This window comes from Crinia signifera, chromosome 19 (genome assembly GCF_055691185.1).
Source record: "Crinia signifera chromosome 19, ASM5569118v1, whole genome shotgun sequence".
In the NCBI taxonomy this organism is placed as follows: Eukaryota; Metazoa; Chordata; class Amphibia; order Anura; family Myobatrachidae; genus Crinia; species Crinia signifera.
In genome coordinates, this window is record NC_139226.1 from 11,133,252 (window position 1) to 11,156,881 (window position 23,630).

The window sequence follows — 23,630 nt, forward strand, 5'->3', positions numbered from 1 at the left end:
ATTGAAGAATACTTACCCTGCGATGAAGGTAGCAGTGAATCACCAGAAAAATGGCCGCCACACACATATGCGCACACATACACACACACGTAAGAACCCACGGTAAAAGGATTTATGTTTTCACCAGCAGGTGGCGTAATAGGATAACACAATAAGTCATATTAAGTTTTCCAGATAAAAAAGTTAATTTATTATAAAACTGTAGAAAATTACATCTGGTTATTCTTACGCAGGAAATTCTTCAGCTGTGTGTAAGCTCTTTGTATCCATATTATATTTCCTGGAATACACAGAAAAAAATGAGAGTTTAGCCTGAAAATATTCACCAACCTGTGGGCCTTATTCAGCAGCCCCTGCTTTTGTGCGAAAATGGCTGGAGCGCATATGTGCATTCTGGAAACGCAACTTCAGTCTGGTTGACGGCAGGGGGGGGGCTGGATGATGGTGAGGCATGTGTACTCATACATACGGTGTTTGCTAAAGTGACAGGACTTCCAGGTTTAGGTGGGGTCCTGCCCATCACTTCTAATAGCTTAATAATACCAGGAGAACCTGATGTCGCATTTGGGGCTCATTCACACATTTGCGCTGGAAACATGTGTCTCAAAACTCATGGGAATGAATGGACTCGTTGTGGATGTTTCTGAATTGGGATTAAAGCAAAAAAAATCCTGTATGTAGGCACCTTACAAACTACACTGCAAGTGGGGCACATAACGGGTAGAGGCCCCCACTTTACAATCCTTCAAAACAGACTCAAGACTTTCCTGTTTACTCAAGCATTTCCTTAATTTCCCTAAGCATTGTTTATGAAAAGCTTTTCTGTACTTTTGTGTACTGTGTATTTATATTATTATTAAGAGGGGTGAGTCCAAACTCAAACCCATGGGTGGATTGGGACTCTAAATCGGCCTTCTGCCTGCCAATTTCTAAGCCCTAACACACCCACATTATCAGTCTGCCACCCTCTACATCTTAATACACCCCACCACCACCCCCCCCCCCCATACACACACACACACACACACCACCACCACCACCAGAACAGATTCATAGGATAACTGCCAAGACAATTGCGTTATCAGAATGTGGTGTAGAAGGTCCGACAAAGTCTAGTCTAACCCCAAATGCAGTGGCGTAACTACTGTAAAGCAGCCCCAGCAGCTGCTTGGGGGAGCAAGGGGTAGCGGGCGCCAGCACCCGCTCGACGCACTGACATGCTGCTGCCTGCTGGCTGAGCACCAGAGGGGAGTCAGCCATGATAGTGACGACAAATCCACCCACTGTACACAGAGCTGGCTATTGGCTACTGTGTAAAGGATGGGCGTGCTGGGGCGGCCTGGAACGTGTCTGAGCCAGGGGAAGCAGAAGTGTCTGCTGGTCTCTCTGCCTCTCTTCTGTTTCAGCTTCTCCGCTGGGGAAACACTCTGGAGAGGAGCCCAGGGGGCGCCACAAACTTTTTGGCAGGGGGGAGCAAAATTTATAGTTACGCCACTGCCCAAATGGTTGACACTGGACAAAGTTTGATGCATAAAAAGGCCGGCATGGCGGCGTGGACCCCCAATTAGTGCACCTCGTCCGCTTGCTCTGCTTCCACTGCGCTCAGCACACTTTACCGTTCCCAATCGGAGACCACACGGATGGAACAGTAAAACATTGATAAAATTCCCTCAAAAAACTCATGTGGACCTTTTCATGCATCAACCATACCTTGTGTCGAAAAATATGTATGTCGACAATAGGTTGTCAACCTAGACATTTTCTTTCAGGAATCCGGACACCGCTTTACCCAAAGGGGATATTTGACTTCATCATCCTTGTTATACAGCGAGTAACAAATGCACAATTTACCGTCTTTGGCGGCGACGAAAGGAGAGTCCACGGCATTTCCCACCTGTAGAGAAAGACCAGTTCCCATTATAGCCAAGACAATTACGTAGCTGTACTCAATGTCGCTGGTTATGACGTTCAGTGATTTATCTGCTACTTTAGGCCGTTTTAAGAGAGGATGAGGCCTTTAGAAGCTTCCTATGCCCTGACCCCCCTCCTCTTTGCCGATGGTGCAACCAATTGTGGCACCTACTGTATAAGTCCCTATGTCACATGAGGCTAGTCGCTTGGGTCAATCCAAGTATATGCAAAGGATGTGACATTCAATTGCCCCTGAATTTCAATGCCAGCAGCGGAATTAAAACTTGTACCCATCATGGGCTGATTTCTGCCCAATTCCCTCAAAATGACTTGCAGTCCTATGGGGTAGCGGGCACGTCTGTGCAAGTACGGGATGCGGGAAAGTGTGTCTGCTGCCGCAATGAGAACCTCACACTCAATTGGATTGACCCACAATTGTGCACTAACCCAATGCATCCAATCTCTAGTTAGCTTTGATCATTCTGGTGCAAGTAAGGAAATGTACAGAATACTCTGATTGGTTATTACGATTTGTTACTTTGGCCATGTATACACTTGAGGAGAATGTGCTATGCAATGTCAACATTAAAAAATGTAGACACCAGAATGTTAACATGGACATTATTTGAGATATTCAATTAGGTGCAAGGTTTTGGATTTTGTGCTCCCCCAATACCCAGGGTATCCACTTGACTCTTATTATCAAACTTGCACCAATCAGATAACAGCTACATGCTGATTGGTTGTTTTTATCCAGTGCAGATTTTAATCCTGCTGAATATTCTATCTTAGTCAGTGAACCCCGAAATTTCAAATTCACCTATTGACAGGGAGTAAATAAACTCCCAATTCCATGTGTAACCTGTCCCTTGGAATTATATCCATAAGGAGATATTGATGAAAGCTGGTGCAGAAACTGATCAGATTGTACATGTAATGTTTCTGGTACAGCTTAGTTAAGAGTAACGAAATGCCAACACTTGACATGGAGTGAATTAAACATCCACATCTGCATGTCACACTGAGAGGCATGTGACTCGGAGAGCCAATAAGGACATAGGTCTGGCAGTGGTGACTGATTGATAATAGCAGGAAGGGGAGGAGATTTCCTCTTCTTCCTGCAGAATTCCCCGCCCTCCCTTCCCTGTTATTTATCGAGGGTGGTGGGTGTTAATCGAGTTAGCTGATAGGCGGGAAAGAACGGCAGATTTAATCAATTAGCTCACACCACAGGTTTTGTGGGCGTTTTTATGGCTTGTTTGCGGTGCACTCACCTCTTATTGGCTTAGGCCTTTTCGTTGTATCACCCGTGTCGGGGACAGCGTCCCCACCCGGCTGGGTGGGTAGTCAATGTGTGGGTAGAGTTGGATACCGCCTGTATTTTTGAGTTAGGCCAGTTACGTCAGAATTGGGGTGGAGTTACATTTGTGGCCGTTCTTTCTTGGCCACCATTAATTAATTAATAATTAAATCAAATTAATTAATTCAAATTAATTCAAATAAACAAATTAGCTTAAAAGTTGCTACAAATAAATCAGTTAACAATTTCTGCCAAACCTATGTCTCCGAGTCTTTATTTCAGGTTTAGTTATGTTAAGTTCACATATGTTATGACATGCTTAAAGTACACATGAGATGTTGGGATGTTTAATAAAATTTGGACACTGCCATTTCAATGGACTATGCATTTCAATGGCAGTCAATCCCATTAAAATGAATTGGCTATTTAAATAATTGTTTCTAACACCGTTGGAAACACCAGCCTTCTTTCTGATCTTTTTTTTTTATTGTAGCAGATAGGACCAATCACTATTACTAAAAACTCCCACTCCTGCTTTAGCATTTGACATGATTTTCCCCCTAAATGCATAAAAATAAAAATTATGTCAATGGAGTTGTAGTATCAAGTGTGGATTTTGAATTGTAGGCAATCTTAAGGGGTGCCGGACAGTTTCCCGAGAGTCGGGATCCCGACAGTTATTACCCCGACATCGGGATCCCGACAGTCAAAACCCCGACGCTCGGGGCCCGACGGCCACGGGCTATTCTCCCTCGTGGGGGTCCACGACCCTCAAGGGTCTTTGTTGTGCTCGCCCCGCTGTCGGAGTCCGGCCAGTCGGGACCATACACCACACCCATCTCAAGATCCATCTAGCTCAGGGCTGGGCAACACCGGCCCTCCAGATGTTAGTGAACTTCACATCCCAGGATGCTTTGCATTAGTTTTGCTATGTGGCCATGCTGAAACTGATGCAAGGCATGCTGGGATGTGTAGTTCACTAACATCTGGAGGGCCGGTGTTGCCCAGCCCTGATCTAGCTGGTGTTTCTGCAGAAGGTGAACAGTGTGTCCGATGCATACATATGTGCAATGCATAAAAAGCTATTTCTCCCTAAGGCAGGCATTCCCTACCACGGTCCTCAAGGCACACTAATAGTGCAGGTTTTGTAGATATCCAGGCTTGAGCACAGGTGAATTAATCAGTACCTTAGTGATTGTGATTAAACCGTCTCTGCTGAAGCCTGGATATCACTAAAACCTGCACTGTTGTGTGCCCTGAGGACGTGGTTGGGAATGCCTGCCCTAAGGCATCAGGGATCGGTGATATAGAGGGCTTTTACCGGTTGGTGAGGGCCAAAAAATCTGCCCCCCCCCCCCTCAATACACCGGCTATTTTGCATCATTATTTACACTTACTAGTCAGCACCAGGAGCCCAATGATGCACAGTATCAGAGCACAGATCAAACCTTGTATTCTCAGTTTTTTATAATCTGCAAATAATAAAAATCATTAAATTGTTATTAGTCTTTTGCTGTTAAAACTATTTTTACCTTCTTTGTACAACCATTTCCCTGCATTGTCTTCGGGATACATACAGATGACCGTGGTAGGGATCTCGACAGGGGGCAAGTAAGTATACTTACCCTCTCCCTGCCCCAACCCACAACCTTATCCCTCCCTTCCAGCAGTCTAACCTCCCCCCCCCCCCCCTGAAAACAGACCCTAACCATCTCTACTGGTGCCTTACCCCCACACCCCACCGCCTAAACCTAACCCCATGTAGAGTGTTAAACAGCCCGACAATTTGCTCCCAACTGTCACGCTACAGGGTGCATTTGAAAAATGACAGTTTGGGGCCAAATGGTTGGTTGTTTATCACTCTCCACTTTATCACTTTTTGAAGCTGGATACATCTGGTCCTCAATGGGAGAAAGAAGACCGGCGTAAACAGTGACATAAAGACATGTGATCTCAAAGCTTTGCTACTGTAAGTCCTGATTATATTTTCCTCCTTTCTTGGTCAATGTATTCTGATCTCAATCTGGGTCATATTTGAAGAAGTCTTACTCACCATAGTAGAATATCTGGTCGTGTTGTCCGCCTTTAGCCTTGTCTGTAATATAAAGCAACAGAACATATACACTACGCTGATACTACAAACTCTGTAATCGGCAGTCATCCATACGTAGAGCTATTAAATTGAATGATAATAAAGTGAATGATAATAATAAAGCTTGTTTTTGCTGATAAAACAAACGTTTAGTTTTAAAAGGCTTAGCACGCATTCTACTCTTCAGCCACAAGAGGGCACTGTGGGCGGGATGTATCAACGCTTACCGTCGCGCTGACATCCCGTTTTCGCTTCCGCCGACTGTTCATGTGATGTATGAATAAAGTTTCCGATTCTTGTTCATGAAAAAACTCCGCCGGGTTGAAATATCGCGGAGTTTCCGGCGCGCAAGATCATCCCATAGCAGTGTATTGCAGCTGAAGCGCTGTGTTATGTATTAACACTCGCAGCGCTCAGCTTTTTTTGGACATAATTCGCCTTGTATTGCTGGCGAACTGCAGTTGTGACAGTTCAATTATTAAAGTATAATGTATTTTTACAGTGTGTTATTTACCTTATGAAAACAGGTTGTGCTGTGGGATGTATTTTACTTGTATGGGAGGCAAGATTGGTTCTTTTTTGGAAGGTGTGAGGCACAGATCATCAGGGCTAGGCAAGAGGCAGTGAGGTGTGAGGCACACTGCCTCTTGCCTAGCCCTGATGATCTGTGCCTCACACCTTCCAAAAAAGAACCAATCTTGCCTCCCATACAAGTAAAATACATCCCACAGCACAACCTGTTTTCATAAGGTAAATAACACACTGTAAAAATACACTGTAAAAATACATTATACTTTAATAATTGAACTGTCACAACTGCAGTTCGCCAGCAATACAAGGGATAAGTCAAACAAAAGCTGAGCGCTGCGAGCCGGGGAAACCCAGCCAGCAGCAGGACGCATCTGCGCATGCGCACAAAAAAAAAAAAGAAAAGATTCCGACGGAGGTCTGCATTACCGCAGACCTAAGAAACAAGGGAAAAAAATCATACATAACGCGGAAAACTCAGCAAAAAGCCTGCGAAAACAGCACGAAAAAAAGGACAGAAATGCGAGTATTGATAAATCCCGCCCTAGGTCACGAGAGAATGTCAATTAGAACGCAGAATGCTGTTTTTGGTGCACAGCAGAAAAGTCAATCTCCAGCATCAATCTACTGGGCTGCACCAAGCTGCACAGCAGGTGGGGCAGATGTAACAATGTACAGGGAGAGGTCCCGCTCTTTTTTTTACCATATTAACCCAATTTGTACCCCAGACGTAATCTGTGTCTCACCTTTGGTGTTTTTGTGGACAACGGATCTTGTGGTCACACTTTTCGAAGGACCTAAAATAACAAATTTGCCAAAGGATAGAGGCGGTTCTACAGCATATATGTACTTCACTTCTGCATATGCGTCTGTTATTCCCATAAAATAGACCCCTAATATAGAGAAGGGCTCTAGAGATGCCGACCTAATGCTTGTGTCGACCTAGACCTATGTCGACCTAGACCCATATCGACCTTTCTGCTTGTCGACCTAATGGTGTCGACCCAATGCTTGTTTACCTAATGACCGTATCCCTAGAAGCCTAAGGCTTTATTTCCGCAGTGCTGTATGAGGGATCCGACACGGATTCTTCCCAGCATGCCCCGCAGCTTGCCGGTCACAGACACAGGAGTCCGGGCACCAGAGCATATCACCAAGAGCAGCCCTGGCACTCTGACCCTGGCACTCTGACCCTGACAACGTAGATTTGTCAGAATAAGTTAAATTCAAACTCGTCTCTAATGAAGATATTTCCTAAGCATTCCTTTCGTCTACCACTAGGGGTGCTGTTTCACTGGGAAAAAAATATCTCAATCATTCCTCTAAACCAGTGGTTCTCAACCTCGGTTCTCAGGACCCCCCAACAGTGCATGTTGTCCAGGTCACCCGGCAGGTGCACAAGTGCACTCATTATTCATTTTACAAGATGGGAGCTAATTATTTATTTCACCTGTGATTCTGTGTGGACACCTGGAATACGTGTACTGTCGGGGGGGGTCCTGAAGACCGAGGTTGAGAAACACTGCTCTAAACTGTCCCATGTCACAATGGGCAATGTTTGGATAGAGATAAAGTGGTAAGAGCAGGGGCGAATTTAGGGGTCAGGCCGCCCCTAGGCACAACATTTTTGTGCCCCCCCCCCCCCCCCCCAATTTTAATGTAATCATATATGTATATACATTGTTATTTATATATATGTGTCATAAAAATGTAACTGTAGCCCACCTTAATATTTTTTTTAAGCACTCTGGACTGCTCACTGTACGGAGGACTCGGAGGGAGGGAGGGAGGCACTTATTAGTACAGTGATTAGCACAGTGTCTCCATCAGTCTCTCTCTGGCTCACACACTGTGATGAGCACAGGGAGGATCTGCGCGCCGTTCAGCTCAGCTGCTGGATACACAGCAGCCAATAGACTGTGTGTGTGTAGAGTAGCCAATGGGTGGAAGCCGGCAGCAGTGAGCCTGAGCCAGGGGGACCGTTGGACCCAGCCACCAGAGGTGATGTAATGTGCACGGCAGAGTGGGTGGGCAGTGGCGGGTGACTAGTGGCGCTGCCGCCTACATATAATTCATCTATGCGGCGGCGGCGCTCGTCACTCGCCGCTGCCCACCCGGTGTGCCATTTAACAGAATGTCAGCCAGCCTGCCGCCCTTAATTGGTGCCGCCCTGAGGCCGGTGCCTCACGGGCCTAGGCACAAATCCGGCCCTGGGTAAGAGGTAAAGTACGGAACAATCAGCTCCTGGTAGCCATGTATCAAGCTGTGCTTGCAATGTGACAGTCAGTCAGGAGCTGATTGGCTGGTACTTAGTTTCAAGACCTGGTTGATAGGTCTACAATGTACAGGTCGACATCGAGAGGTCTACATGCAATAGTGCGACACTGTCGTAAGGTCGAGGCTCGACTTGTCACTGTCAACCTACTGACTGTCTATCTGGACACTGTCTGTCTAATAATCCACACCATCGGTGGTATTTGAGTGGCTCATGGGACCTTAATTACATTTCTGTTACCCGAGCAGCACAAGTAAATGCAGCGTCCATTCTCACCCGTTGTTGTGGCCGTAGGAGGAGATTCGGTTGTGCCCAGAACATTCCATCGCGTGGCGCCATCTTGTGACGTAGCGCGGGTAGTGTAATCTGGGTGAGACAAGCATGCACATTACACAGTGCACTAGCGGCATGATGACATGCTTACAATGTACTATACCCAGTGGAGTATCTAGAATGGGTTCAGGGGGGCACAAGCTGCACCTACCGCAGGCGCTGTTACCCCCACGGCCACAGCAGGTGTGTTTGGTACAAGTGGCCCAGCTTCTGAAAATATCGCCCAGAAGATGTGTGATCATCGGGGATGCAGCCAATAAATCTACTACAAATTAGTGACATCACTGTTCAGTCATGACATCACTGGCTGCATCATAGTAAATGTGTATCGGTCAATCCCAATGAGGAATATGGACACAGCACTGTCTGTTTGATGCAAAGAACATTGTACTCTAGACACCTGTTGGTTAAAACGAGGATGAGGACAAGATTGAGGCACATAAATTAGTAGGTACAGTATAAAAGTCTGTGATTGGTGCATAATGCAGTAGTAGTACCCTCCCTGAATACAGGGGGCGCTCTTTCTCTTATCCAAGAATTTAGCTTCTGTTGGTTCCATATTGTAGTCATATTAGAAGCAGCCAATCACAGTACAGGGCAGATACTGTCCTTGAGTAACAGAGGCATTGAGAGCGGTGTTCTGCGATTGGTCAGTATATGGGATTTATGGGAACCACTCACCCTCTGTGTCTGCTGATGATGACGTATTCTGGGCAACGGTCTGTGGTATAGTGATGGAACCTAGAAGACATGCCATCTATTCAGTATGGGCTACACTGGGGTTAGGTCTAACGATAGATAGATAGATAGATACATCAGGGTTGCCGACCCTCCCGGAATTTTGGGGAGTCTCCCGAAAATCGGGTCCCCCTTCCGGCCCCCCGGAAGGGTGGGCAACCCTCCCGGATTCAGGGGGGACCCCCGCTGACCCCCGGATCGCGGCATTAAAATGCCGCAATCCTCGGGTCTCAGAGGAGGGGGCGGAGCTAAAATAACACAATCGCGACATTTTAGCCCCGCCCCCTTAACGGAGATCCCTGAATTCGCTGGTTTACCAGCATGGGGGTGGGGCTTAGTGATGTCACGCTTAAGCCCTGCCCCCTGAGCGGCTACTGAAACTCTCCTCTCCAGGCTTCTCCCGGAGAGGAGAATAAGAAAGTCGGCAACCCTGAGATAGATAGATAGATAGATAGATAGATAGATAGATAGATAGATAGATAGATAGATAGATAGATAGATAGATAGATAGATAGATAGATAGATAGACAGAGAGAGAGAGAGAGATGGATAGATAGATAGATAGACAGACAAACAGAGAGAGAGAGAGAGAGAGAGAGAGAGAGAAAGAGAGATAGATAGATAGATAGATAGATAGATAGATAGATAGATAGATAGATAGATAGATAGATAGATGGTCTTACCTGGTCCGCTGGTGGCAGAGAAGCTGGAAGGGCTTGGGGAGGCTTAGGAGTAAAAGAAAACAAATTAAGTAGGGTTTAACCCCCATGGTATTATAATGTTTCCTTAACCCGCGTATAACTGAGCCTAAACTGAAATATTTGATTGAAGCGTCCCTAAGTGTACACTGGCGCTGTCTAACCACCTCTGTAGAATGCGGGCCTCCTTATCGATGTGTTCAGGAGGGTGGTGCCTCTCTGTCTTTCATTTATCTTGGACAGGTTCTGCATGAGCAGATTACAGATCACAAGGTATTGCAGTACCACTTGTGGCCACAAGGTGACAACATAAATTGATATAATCCATCTCTTATATATTTGGCTACATCTGTCACTCAAAGTGTGTCTGGAGCTGTAACGCTGGGTTGTGGACTTCCATCTCAATTTATGATTGTCATCACCTGTTTTAAACAGGGTAATTGATAAGAAAGGTGTTTAAGCACAGGTGATGGTAATCCATAAATTAAGAAGGAAGTCCAGAAACAGAGCAATGTGTCCCTCCTGGAGAGGGTCATGTTGGGAGGTATGCACCTCCCCCCCCCCATTCACAGCATCCCCACGATTAAATGGCACATGCAAAACACTGACATGGCTATGGTCGACAATGAAAAAGGTTGACAAGATTTATTTTTCACTTTTTCAATGTTTTCATATTCATTCTCATGTGTCAACATTGACACCAATGAAGTGCCACACTTATGTCAACATTTACATGTGTTGACCTTTCTGTGTTGATTTTTTCTTGTGGCAATTCGCGGCACCCCCCGCGACCCCCCTCCCGCGATTTACAGCACACCCCCCACAATTCGCGGCACCCCCGGTGACAACCCCCCCTCCTGCGATTCGCGGCACCCCGCGCCCCCCCCCCCTCCCGCGGTTCACGGTGCTCCCACGACCCCCCCTACCGCGATTCCCCACCCCTGACCCCCCTCCTGTCATTGCGGCAACCCCCCGCGACCCTCCCTCCCGCGATTCACTGTAACCCCCCGCGCCCCCCCTCTCCCCTATCATGCCTCATAGCCCAGCCTCCTGCTCTCATGCACCCGAACTCCCACCCAGTAGGAGGAGACACTGACTAATCCTGTACTCCTGTACTGCCACGCTGGCCCCTCACCCACTGGCAGAAGCTGCACAATATCTCCCACCCTCCTCTTTAGTCCCCCTTATGTCCACACACCCCTATCACTACCCAGCCTCCTGTTTTCCTGTGTCATGACCAGGGCTTAAAGTGGTCCTGGAGAGGTGGTGGAACTCCACTCCCCTAACACCGACCCCCCCCCCCCCCATTAGGCAGAGCCGAGAACAGTGCTAGGGAATTGTGCCCTACCACCCATAAAGGGATAATGTATCCACCATACATGGTAGCACAATCGTATACACATTACACTGCATGTAGTGCCCTTGATTCATATTAAGTCACATAGTAATTCCCCTTATACACATAATGCCCACAGTTGTTCATCTTAACTTTACATTATGTACGCCGTGCCAGTAGAAGAAGCTGATGGGACAGGTTTTTCTGTTGGAATTACTGTTCAGGGCTGTGGTGGAGGTGGAACTCAGTTCCCCCTACCATTAGAGGTGGTGGAACTCAGTTCCACCCAGTTCCCCCTCACTTTAACCCCTGGTCATGACCTCCGCCAGTGGGGAGCCGCTGACTCAAAAACACCCTACTATACTATTGCACACACACACCTAAACAACACGCACACACAGCCCCCCCCCCCCACACCCACAAATGTCACTGTACCATCCAAACTATCAATGTACATCTTACTCTGTAACCGCTTTTTAATTAAACAAAACAATACACACCCCCTTCCACATCATATGCTCTCTATTTAACACATTTCACCTATAACTCAAGTTGCAATACAGGCCATCTTTCATACAATTCTAACCATCTTTCTCATATGCAAATGTTCACAAATTAAGGGGGCGCAGCCCCTTACGACGGTGTGAAGAGCGCCCGTAGGGCGCGATGAATCACCTAGTTATTTATAATCCTCATTTGTTAACAGGGGTCAATCCTGCTCAGCGGATGCCAGTCATTGTCGCAGTGGCTGCACTTTACGGCGCCTGCAATTTACACATGGGGCAGCGAACGCTTTAGTGCACAGTGGGGCTTATTTTAGCCCCCGAAGGATGCGGTTTCAGGTGCCATTGCTGCCATTAAAACATTGCGGCAACGGCACATCGCACAATTCAGGATGAATAGGATCGGCCCCTAAAATTTATAATCTCTTATAGTAGAATTAAATGTATGACAATCAAAAGTTGATATTTAAAAAGTGATAAAATGGAGAGTGATAAATGACCAACCAGTCAACCAACAACTTGTAACATGGCAGCTAGGAGTTGATTGGCTACTACTTTATCACTCTCCATGTTATCACTTTTCCAGGCTTAGTACATCTGGCTCCATGGTGCACGATGTTGTCTCACCTGGGTCGCTGCTGGCAGAAGGGCTGCTGGTACTGAGGGAACCTGCTGAAACATTCAATACAGTATTTATTACTATGTAAAGAAGCCTGCAGAGGGCGCTGTGCAGGTCTGAGCTGCATCTGGGTTCTGGTCAAAACAACAAAACTAATACAAGAAATATCTTCATCTACATCCCAACGTGAACACATTTAGAAAAAGTTCTGGAAAAAATCAGGTTTCCATGACTGTCGGGACCGTGACGTCTGCAAAATCAAAGAACACAACACAGCACAATACAAATCAACGCAGCACAATACAACACAACACACATAGGCGTGCACAGCCCATTTTACTAGGGGGGGGGCACCATAGGAAGGGCATGTCTATCATCGCCTACTGGGTGTATCTATGACTGCCTACTGGGCATGTCAATCACCACCTACTGGGCGTATCTATCACTTCCTCCTGGGTATCAATGCAAACTAAATAGTTGGTGACTTAATTATATATAGGGACTTCAGAAATAATCTTTCCCCCCCCCCACACACAGACACACACATACTAGAAAGGGGGCAGGGACCTCTGTAGGCGCGCAGCAAATATTTAAACCGTGATGCCCATTACACAAAATACCACACACCTTAATGCCTATTACATATTATACCAAACACTGTAGTGTCCATTACGCATAATGCCCCACACCATAATGCTCATTAGATATTATGCCACATGCCGTAATGACCATTACAATTTATGCCACACACTGTAATGCCCATTACAAGTTACACCACATACCGTAATGCCCATTACACAAAATGCCACACGCCATAATGCTCATTAGATATTATGCCACATGCCGTAATGCCCGTTACAATTAATGCCACACACCGTAATGCCCAATACAAGTTATACCACATACCGTAATGCCCATTACACATAATGCCACACCATAATGCCCATTACACATAATGCCACACACTGTATTGCCTATTACACATTATACCAAACAATGCAATGCCCATTACACATAATGACACACATCATAATGCTCATTTGATATTATGCCACATGCCGTAATGCTCATTACAATTAATGCCACACGCCGTAATGCCCATTACAATTTATGCCACACACCGTAATGCCCATTACACATTATGCCACACACCGTAATGCCCATAACACATTATGCCACACACCATAATGCCCATTATACATAATGCCATACATTGTAATGCCCATTACATATTATGCCACTCACCGTAAGGCCCATTATAAATTATTATTCGGGTACAAGGTGTCACATACACACATATAAGGGTAACAGGGGTTCAGACACCAGGGAAATTGGGGTAGACGGGGTCACATACACAGAGGAAGGGGGTAGCAGGGGACAAAGTGTCACACACAGGTCAAGGGGGTACAGGAGGGTCAAACACTATGGATGAGGGGTTAGAGGGGGTCACACATACAGGGATAGCAATGTAAAGAAGGTCACATATACAAAAGAAGTGGGGCACACATACAGAAGAGTTGATGGGTACAGCGATCCCTGGGCACTCACCAATATGTGGGGGAGCTGCAAGGTGTCAGGGTGGCCCATTTATCCAGGGTGAGGTCTAAATTCAAGTGGGCTAAGGGACTTTGTCACGTGACAGGGGAGGAGAGGGGGCGAAGAGAGAAGGAGCAAGGTCGGAACAAGGGACCCAACGGACACTCGCGGGTTCTCTTCGCTCGCTGTGCTTCAGGCGCGGGTTATTACAGGCCACCAGTGGTGGCGTGGATAGTGAAGGAGCAAGCCCCCTGGCCTTGCTCCTCCCCCTGTGTATGAAAGGTCCTTTAGCCCACTACAATTTAGCAACTACCATGGATCCAGGGCAAAGGGGAGGCCTGCAGCACCCAGAGAGACTCTGGCTTGAGTAACGTACATGTGAGCCCTGCGAAGGAGGATTTGAAAGAACAGATTTGTTTCCAGATCCTGCACGGGGCAGCTGTGGGGGGAAAGGGGTTGCTTACCCCATGGTGCTACTGATGGGAGAGGAGACAGGGCAGGTCCATGCTAACTCCAGCACGGTATCGCTGCGCTTATCTGACAGACACTAGAGGTCAAGCCAACCTACTGTATAGTGTCTGTCTCCTCCAAAATGGCAGCCATCTTTGGAGTGTGGCGCTATTTCCCTGCTGCTGCCACAGTCTGTGTATGGGGGGGGGGCTGGTCATTAGGGGGAGCCGGTCATTAGGGGGTGCCTGTGCACCCCCGGCACCCCCGTGCGCCTGCCTATGACAGCACAATACATTTTAGGAAGGCTGATTTTGTAGAAATGGGAAACTCTATAAGGGATTCTTTCGCAGAGTGGAGGAACTTGGAAGAAGTGCAGGAGAAGTGGGGAAAATTAAAAAGTGCAATTCTAAAAGCAACAGAACTTACACAAATGTGTTCTCAAAATGAGCAAAACCATGTGCACTGCAGGTGGGGCAGATGTAACATGTGCAGAGAGAGTTAAATTTGGGTGGGGTGTGTTGAAACTGAAATCTAATTTGCAGTTTTAAAATAAAACAGCCAGTATTTACCCTGCACAGAAACAAAATAACTCACCCAAATCTAATTCTCTCTGCACATGTTACATCTGCCCCCCTGCAGTGCACATGGTTTTGTCCTTCTAAGAAGGAATTTGTCAGAAAGAGTGAACCAAAATAACCCCCTTTGTGTCAAAAGAGTTAGGAAAAACACAAGGAAAAGGAAGCCATTGTGGTTTACAAAAGAAGTAGCAAGTATTGTGAAAGCAAAAAAGTTGGCCTTTAAAAAATGTAAGCAAATGCAGAAGAATGAGGACAAAGTGGTGTATCTTGTTAGACAGAAGGAGGCTAAGAAGGTAATCAGATCTGCAAAAGCACAGGCTGAAGAGAAAATGGCCCAGTCAGTGGGTAAATGGGGGGAGAAACTTGTACATTTACAGAGGAGAAAGTCCTCACAGAACTCTCAAAACTGAAATTGGATAAATCAAAGGGGCCAGATGGGATACATCCAAGGATACTAAAAGAGCTTAAAGGGGAGCTGGTAAAACCAATAACAGAATTATTCAACCAGTCACTAGCTACTGGAGTAATCCCAGAGGACTGGAAAACAGCGAATGTAGTCCCACTGCACAAAAGTGGAAGCAAGGAAGAGGAAAGCAACTATCGACCAGTGAGCCTTACATCAGTAGTATGGAAATTGATGGAAACACTCTTAAAACAAAGAGTTGTAGAATATCTCAAAACCAGCAATTTACAGGATCCAAAACAGCATGGGTTTACTGGGGGAAGATCATGTCAAACAAATCTTATTGACTTTTTTGACTGGGTGACTAAAGTAGATCAAGATGGGGCTGTAGATGTAGCTTATCTAGACTTTAGTAAGGCTTTTGACACTGTCCCACATCGCAGACTGTTAAATAAACTTGAAAGCTTGGGATTGGATTCTAAGATAGTTGAATGGATAAGAGCGTGGTTGCAGGACAGAAAACAGAGAGTTGTAGTAAACGTAAAAGGAGGGAAAGGTTACAAGTGGAGTACCCCAGGGATCTGTACTTGGAACAGTGCTTTTTAATATCTTTATTGGTGATATTGCAAATGGAAGTGAGGGTAAAATGTGCCTTTTTGCAGATGACACAAAGGTATGCAACAGGGTAGACACACCAGGAGGGGTAAAACAAATGATTGATGACCTAGGTAGATTAGAGGAATGGTCAAGAGAATGGCAACTACAGTTTAATGCCAAAAATGCAAAATCATGCACTTGGGTTGCAAAAATCCAAAGACTCAATATAGTATAAATGGCACTATAATGGAAACTACTGAGGAAGAGAGGGATCTAGGTGTCACTATTTCAGGGGACTTAAAGGCAGGTAGGCAATGTAACAAAGCAATGAAGAAGGCAAGTCAGATGCTTGGTTGCATAGGGAGAGGTATCAGCAGTAGAAAGAATTAATCGTGCCCCGTGCCCCCCCCCCCCCCCCAACCTCCCGCAATTCACGGAGGGCCCCCCCCCCCCTCCCACCTCTCCCTTCCTGCAGTATATCTCTCACCGTCCCGGTAATTGATGTATATAAGATGATATAAACGTACCTGGTGCTACCATCAGGGAGAGCGCCAGAATCAGCAAAGTGGCCACACACTAAGAAGTGATGACAAATGTTACACAGTGATAAATAAAGATTCAACCTTAACACACTTTAATACTGCAGTCATTGCTTGTACACCACAAAGTGACATTTGATTACTTATTTTGAAAATCAGACAGACATTGTGCCCACAAACTCTTTTAATATTCTCTCTCTCGTTCTCTTCCCATCCCCCCCCCCCCAAGGGGAGACAGAGCCTTACATGTCAGACCTGATCGCACAGCTGCTGATTTTCGGAGCCCTGCAATCAGGTATATACCGCCCCACCAGAGTGAAATCCCACCCCGTGCAAGCCTGCAAATTGCCTAGCAAGGCTTGCGAAAATTACCTAGATTAGGGATTCACTGCAAATCCATTCACAAGCTGCGCACCATGTAATGATTCCCCAGTGTGTGCAGTCTAGTGGGTGCAATAGAATCAGGCTGATCGGGGCGGAGCTGACATGACTTCCCCTCACACACCTGGCCACGCCTGCGTATTACCTGACACTCCCAGATAACAGCCGCTCACCATGTAATGATTCCCCAGTGTGTGCAGTCTGTACGTAGCCCGGGACTTACTCAGCGGCTGTGATAGAATCAGGCTGATCGAGGGCGGAGCTGATGTCACATGACTTCCCCTCACACACCTGGCCACGCCTGCGTATTACCTGACACTTCCAGATAACAGCCGCTCACCATGTAATGATTCCCCAGTGTGTGCAGTCTGTGCGTAGCCCAGGACTTACTCGGCAGCTGTGATAGACTCAGGCTGTTCGGGGGCGGAGCTGATGTCACATGACTTCCCCTCACACACCTGGCCATGCCTGCGTATTACCTGACACTCCCAGATAACAGCCGCTCACCATGTAATGATTCCCCAGTGTGTGCAGTGTGTGCGTAGCCCAGGACTTACTCAGCGGCTGTGATAGAATCAGGCTGATCGGGGGCGGAGCTGACATCACATGACTTCCTCTCACACACCTGGCCATGCCTGCGTATTACCTGACACTCCCAGTTAACAGCCACTCCCCATTTAATGATTCCCCAGTGTGTGCAGTGTGTGCGTAGCCCAGGACTCAGTGGCTATGATAGAATCAGGCTCAGAATCATTATATAGAGATGGGTTCCATGGTGCAGTACATCCTTTATCCACTAGGGGCTCTGTTTCATTATAAGTCTGGAAGTTTGTCTAGACCAGTGGTCTCCAACCTTTTTTGGGTCGGGAGCTACTCGCGACAAAATAAACCGCCCGAAGAGCTACTAAAGTAAAAAATGTTAAAAAATCTGCATAATATAAAAAACACACACTGCAATGCCCCAGACATAATATGCCACACACTGTAATGTCCAATATGTCACAAACATACCTCCCAACACTGGAGGCAGAGGAGAAGAGACATCTACGCGTGCCGAAGGCACGCGCCAAAAATTATAGGGTTCAGCTACTACCGTGGAACTCCTGCAAGGCTACATCCCCCATTTTTTCCGCTATGGGGGCATGGTCAGCTCTCTAAGAGCTGTAGCCACATGGGGTGCGGCCATGGAAAATGGGGGTGTGATACACATATGCCCTCAATAGTGCAGTGCCAGATACACATGACCCCAATAGTGCAGTCCGTGATACCCATTATAAATATGCCCCGCACCGTGATGCTCCATTATACAAATGCCCCACACCGTGATGCACCATTATACATATGCCACACACCGTGATGCACCATTATACATATGCCACACACCGTGATGCTCATTATACATATGTCACACACCGTGATGCACCATTATACATATGCCACACACCGTGATACTCCATTATACATATGCCACACCATGATGCTCCATTATGCATATGCCACAATGTAAAGCTCCATTATACAAATGACCCCACAGTGTGATGCTCCATTATACATATGCCACACACACACAATGCCCATTATACATATGCCCCACACCGTGATGCACCATTATACATATGCCACACACCGTGATGCACCATTATACATATGCCACACACCGTGATGCTCCATTATACATATGCCACACACCGTGATACTCCATTATACATATGCCACACCGTGATGCTCCATTATATATATGCCACACACCGTGATGCTCCATTATACATATGCCACACACCGTGACGCTCCATTATACATATGACACACACCGTGATGCACCATTATACATATGCCACACCGTGATGCTCCATTATACATATGCCACACCGTGATGCTCCATTATACATATGCCACACCGTGATGCTCCATTATACATATGCCACACCGTGATGCTCCATTATACATATGCCACACCGTGATGCTCCATTATATATATGCCACACACCGTGATGCTCCATTATACATATGCCACACACCGTGACGCTCCATTATACATATGACACACACCGTGATGCACCATTATACATATGCCACACCGTGATGCTCCATTATACATATGCCACACCGTGATGCTCCATTATACATATGCCACACCGTGATGCTCCATTATACATATGCCACACCGTGATGCTCCATTATACATATGCCACACCGTGATGCTCCATTATACATATGCCACAATGTGAAGCTCCATTATACAAATGCCCCACAGTGTGATGCTCCATTATACATATGCCACACACACAATGCCCATTATACATATGCCCAACAACGTGATGCTCCATTATACATATGCCACACCGTGATGCTCCATTATACATATGCCCCACACCGTGATGCTCCATTATACATATGCCCCACACCGTGATGCTCCATTATACATATGCCGCACACACTGTGATGCACCATTACACATTTGCCACACACCATGATGCCCATTATACATATGCCACACACCGTAATGCTCCATTATACATATGCCACACACCATGATGCCCATTACACATATGCCACACACCGTGAGGCACCATTATACATATGCCACACAACACGCACCGTGATGACGATTATGCCTATGACCCACAAAGTGAAGCTCCTTTATACATATGCCCCACACATTGATGCTTATTAAACATATGCCCCACAAATGATGCCCATTAAACATATGCCCCACACATTGCTGCTCATTAAACATATGCCCCACAAATGATGCCCATTAAACATATGCCCCACAAATGATGCCCATTAAACATATGCCCCCCAAATGATGCCCATTAAACATATGCCCCCCAAATGATGCCCATTAAACATATGCCCCACACATTGCTGCTCATTAAACATATGCCACACACATGATGCCCATTAAACATATGCCCCACACCCAAGGTGTGGGGCATATGTTTAATGGGCATCATGTGTGTGGCATATGTTTAATGATCAAACATATGCCACACACATTATGCCCATTATACCTCGAGGCTCAAGCAGTGGCAACCGAATTTTTACCTAAACCAGTGCTGTGATGCAGGACTCGATCAGAGGCTGTGGCGCAGGACTGTGTTATTTTGCAGAGGCGCTGCTGTGGCGTCTCCAGCAAGCCCGCGAAATCATACGCTGGGGACGTGCTCGGGACGTCATTAGGTCACGCGGCATAAGACCTGCCGCAAAGCGAGGAGGGGGTCACAGCCGCAAAGTCGCGGCTACACAAAGCGGATTGAAAGCGCCTTTAAAGCAGTGTCTGACCTCCTGCCGCCAAACAAGGAGCCTCATCGCGGCAGGAGGTCAGCAGAAAGGCAAACGAGCTACTGTAAAACAGCAGGCGAGCTACCCGTCGCTCGCGAGCGACGGGTTGGCGAACCCTGGTCTAGACAGACTAAGCTGTGTGGCAGCTATCACTCTTGTAAACACATATATAGACAATAAACGGTACTTGTTTCCTAGCACGGCGCCCATCGTGGGTCATCGCATACCTTAAGTTAAGGTATACGATGGACGCGACCGATGCGATTTTTGGGCTATTTTTAGCCTTTTTCCTGACAATTAAAAATCTGCGTCCATCGCATACCTTAACTTAATGTTCAATTTTAAATTCCTATGTAAAATCGGGTCCATTGTATGCCATTATAATGGCATACAATGCGACCGATGCGATGGACCCGATTTTACATAGGGAACAATGTTAAATGGCCCAATGGACCCGATTTTTGATTGTATACCTACCCTGATGGGTAATTTGTATGTCAAATGCCCCCCCCCTGCTGATTTTCGGAGCCCTGCAATCAGGTATATACCGCCCCACCAGAGTGAAATCCCACCCCGTGCAAGCCTGCAAATTGCCTAGCAAGGCTTGCGAAAATTACCTAGATTAGGGATTCACTGCAAATCCATTCACAAGCTGCGCACCATGTAATGATTCCCCAGTGTGTGCAGTCTAGTGGGTGCAATAGAATCAGGCTGATCGGGGCGGAGCTGACATCACATGACTTCCCCTCACACACCTGGCCACACCTGCGTATTACCTGACACTCCCAGATAACAGCCGCTCACCATGTAATGATTCCCCAGTGTGTGCAGTCTAGTGGGTGCAATAGAATCAGGCTGATCGGGGGCGGAGCTGACATCACATGACTTCCCCTCACACACCTGGCCACGCCTGCGTATTACCTGACACTCCCAGATAACAGCCGCTCACCATGTAATGATTCCCCAGTGTGTGCAGTCTGTACGTAGCCCGGGACTTACTCAGCGGCTGTGATAGAATCAGGCTGATCGAGGGCGGAGCTGACATCACATGACTTCCCCTCACACACCTGGCCATGCCTGCGTATTACCTGACACTCCCAGATAACAGCCGCTCACCATGTAATGATTCCCCAGTGTGTGCAGTCTGTGCGTAGCCCAGGACTTACTCGGCAGCTGTGATAGACTCAGGCTGTTCGGGGGCGGAGCTGATGTCACATGACTTCCCCTCACACACCTGGCCATGCCTGCGTATTACCTGACACTCCCAGATAACAGCCGCTCACCATGTAATGATTCCCCAGTGTGTGCAGTGTGTGCGTAGCCCAGGACTTACTCAGCGGCTGTGATAGAATCAGGCTGATCGGGGGCGGAGCTGACATCACATGACTTCCTCTCACACACCTGGCCATGCCTGCGTATTACCTGACACTCCCAGTTAACAGCCACTCCCCATTTAATGATTCCCCAGTGTGTGCAGTGTGTGCGTAGCCCAGGACTCAGTGGCTATGATAGAATCAGGCTCAGAATCATTATATAGAGATGGGTTCCATGGTGCAGTACATCCTTTATCCACTAGGGGCTCTGTTTCATTATAAGTCTGGAAGTTTGTCTAGACAGACTAAGCTGTGTGGCAGCTATCACTCTTGTAAACACATATATAGACAATAAACGGTACTTGTTTCCTAGCACGGCGCCCATCGTGGGTCATCGCATACCTTAAGTTAAGGTATACGATGGACGCGACCGATGCGATTTTTGGGCTATTTTTAGCCTTTTTCCTGACAATTAAAAATCTGCGTCCATCGCATACCTTAACTTAATGTTCAATTTTAAATTCCTATGTAAAATCGGGTCCATTGTATGCCATTATAATGGCATACAATGCGACCGATGCGATGGACCCGATTTTACATAGGGAACAATGTTAAATGGCCCAATGGACCCGATTTTTGATTGTATACCTACCCTGATGGGTAATTTGTATGTCAAATGCCCCCCCCCCCCCCCATTGTTAACGCCACCCCACGATGAACGCCAACCCGAAGGGTGACGAGCACAGTGAGCCCGCGAGGGGTAGGCGGTACGCGTCCTCCGACCTTTACATACCCACACTATCCACATCGGCGTGGAGTTGACGTTATATAGTGTGGCGAGCGCAGCGAGCCACCGAGCCCGAAGAGTGGTGAGCGCAGCGAGCCCCGCGAGGGGATGCGTAATACCTGTGAAGTAATGTGCGTCCCCTCGCGGGGCTAGCTGCGGTCGCCACGCTTCGGGCTTGGTGGCTCACTGCACTCGCCACACTATATAAAATCAACTCCACGCCGACGTTCATACTGGGGGTATAAAAAAAAAGGTCGGAGGACGCTTCGGGTTGGGGTTCATTGTGGGGTGGCGTTAGCAATGGGGGGGGCATTTGACCCATCAGGGTAGGGATACAATGAAAATTGGGGTCTGGGTGGCATTTAACATTGGGGCCAATGTAAAATCGGGTCTCGGGGAACATTTTACATTGGTTCCAATGTAAAAATCGCGCTGATCGCATTGCATGCGATTTGGTTGCATGCGATGCGATCAACGCGATTTTTTAGGACCCGATGGATACAATTTTTATTGCTGGCGCCGTGCTAGGAAACAAGTACCCAATAAACATTTAAAATGATATGGACTTTCTTCTGTTTGCTAGAGTAAATTAACTTAAGGCGTGATCAATCTAATTGTGAAGATCAACACAAGTGGCGCCAACTTACTATTGTACTCCATATCTCCCCCCATCCCTTATGCAACAGGGGATCTTGCAAGCTAGGCGGCCCCCCACACAGTTATCCTAATTTCTGTGGTGCGACACAAGGGTCCGTTCTCTACATATATAGACAAATTAATGAGTAATATTTGCTTCTTTTACATATAATGTGTTTCTCATTGAACTGACATTTTTACCCTTTGAGTGCCAACATTGCTGTGAGTCATCCTTAAAAACTAAAATTGCCAGCGCCGCTCACAGCGACTGTTCTTTCAGTATAAATAAATACAAATGCAGCCAAGTCAATTAATTGAAGTTTAGTTAAATATTGCACCCAAAAAAAGAACAGTCCCCGTGCGCGGTGCTGGCATTTTTAACGGATATTTTGAGGATCCCTCACAGCGACATTGGCCCTCAGAAGGTTTCATATAAAGGTTTGCTTGGTAATTTTCACACCTAATTTGACACATTTCCTTGGCAAAGGGTTAATAAACATTATAGAGAAGATGCTAAGAGCTGTATACCCTTCACAGACTGCATCCTGGGCACAGACAGACAGCAGCACGCATCCATCGCCTCTTACCTTACTGATGGGAGACTGCTTGCAGGAAATCATGGCGCCTTGGGTCAGATGGGCCTAGTACCTGGAGAGCTGCTGTTTTAGTGGGGTGAAAGGTGTCGGAGGGACTGTGATGGGTGGATGGGAAACCCTGCACATTTATATTGTGTGTGTAGAGAGGAAGTAACCACATTGTGTAATTTCCTCCAGCTAGAACTCTACATCCTTC

At 46.8% G+C, this 23,630-nt stretch overlaps 1 protein-coding gene across 3 annotated transcripts; it reads right to left on the reverse strand.

The window, feature by feature from the left end:
* Window positions 1–161: 161 nt before the first annotated feature.
* Window positions 162–23,603, reverse strand: LOC146042104 (uncharacterized). Of its 3 annotated transcripts, none has more exons than XM_083162022.1 (11): window positions 23,426–23,600; window positions 16,425–16,473; window positions 12,342–12,383; window positions 9,861–9,902; window positions 9,121–9,180; window positions 8,383–8,472; window positions 6,578–6,628; window positions 5,265–5,306; window positions 4,609–4,683; window positions 1,852–1,894; window positions 162–280 (listed from the first exon to the last, which is right to left on the reverse strand). In XM_083162022.1, the coding sequence occupies exons 1-11, from the start codon at window positions 23,456–23,458 to the stop codon at window positions 226–228; spliced, it is 582 nt and encodes a 193-aa protein (XP_083018148.1). In that variant the 5' UTR covers window positions 23,459–23,600; the 3' UTR covers window positions 162–225. The 3 variants fall into 3 exon arrangements, with proteins under 3 accessions (XP_083018148.1, XP_083018147.1, XP_083018149.1); XM_083162021.1 differs by having other exon boundaries at window positions 12,342–12,386; window positions 23,426–23,597; XM_083162023.1 differs by lacking the exon at window positions 6,578–6,628 and having other exon boundaries at window positions 12,342–12,386; window positions 23,426–23,603.
* Window positions 23,604–23,630: the final 27 nt, after the last annotated feature.

Excerpts from the sequence above, each read along its gene's own strand:
- LOC146042104 (XM_083162021.1), bottom strand. The coding sequence starts at position 23,458 with ATGATTTCCTGCAAGCAGTCTCCCATCAGTAAG. Across the intron at positions 6,629-8,382 it reads TCCTACGGCCACAACAACGG|GTCCTTCGAAAAGTGTGACC; the intron begins GTGAGAATGGAC and ends TTGTTATTTTAG. Across the intron at positions 4,684-5,264 it reads CGACCAGATATTCTACTATG|ATTATAAAAAACTGAGAATA; the intron begins GTGAGTAAGACT and ends TATTATTTGCAG.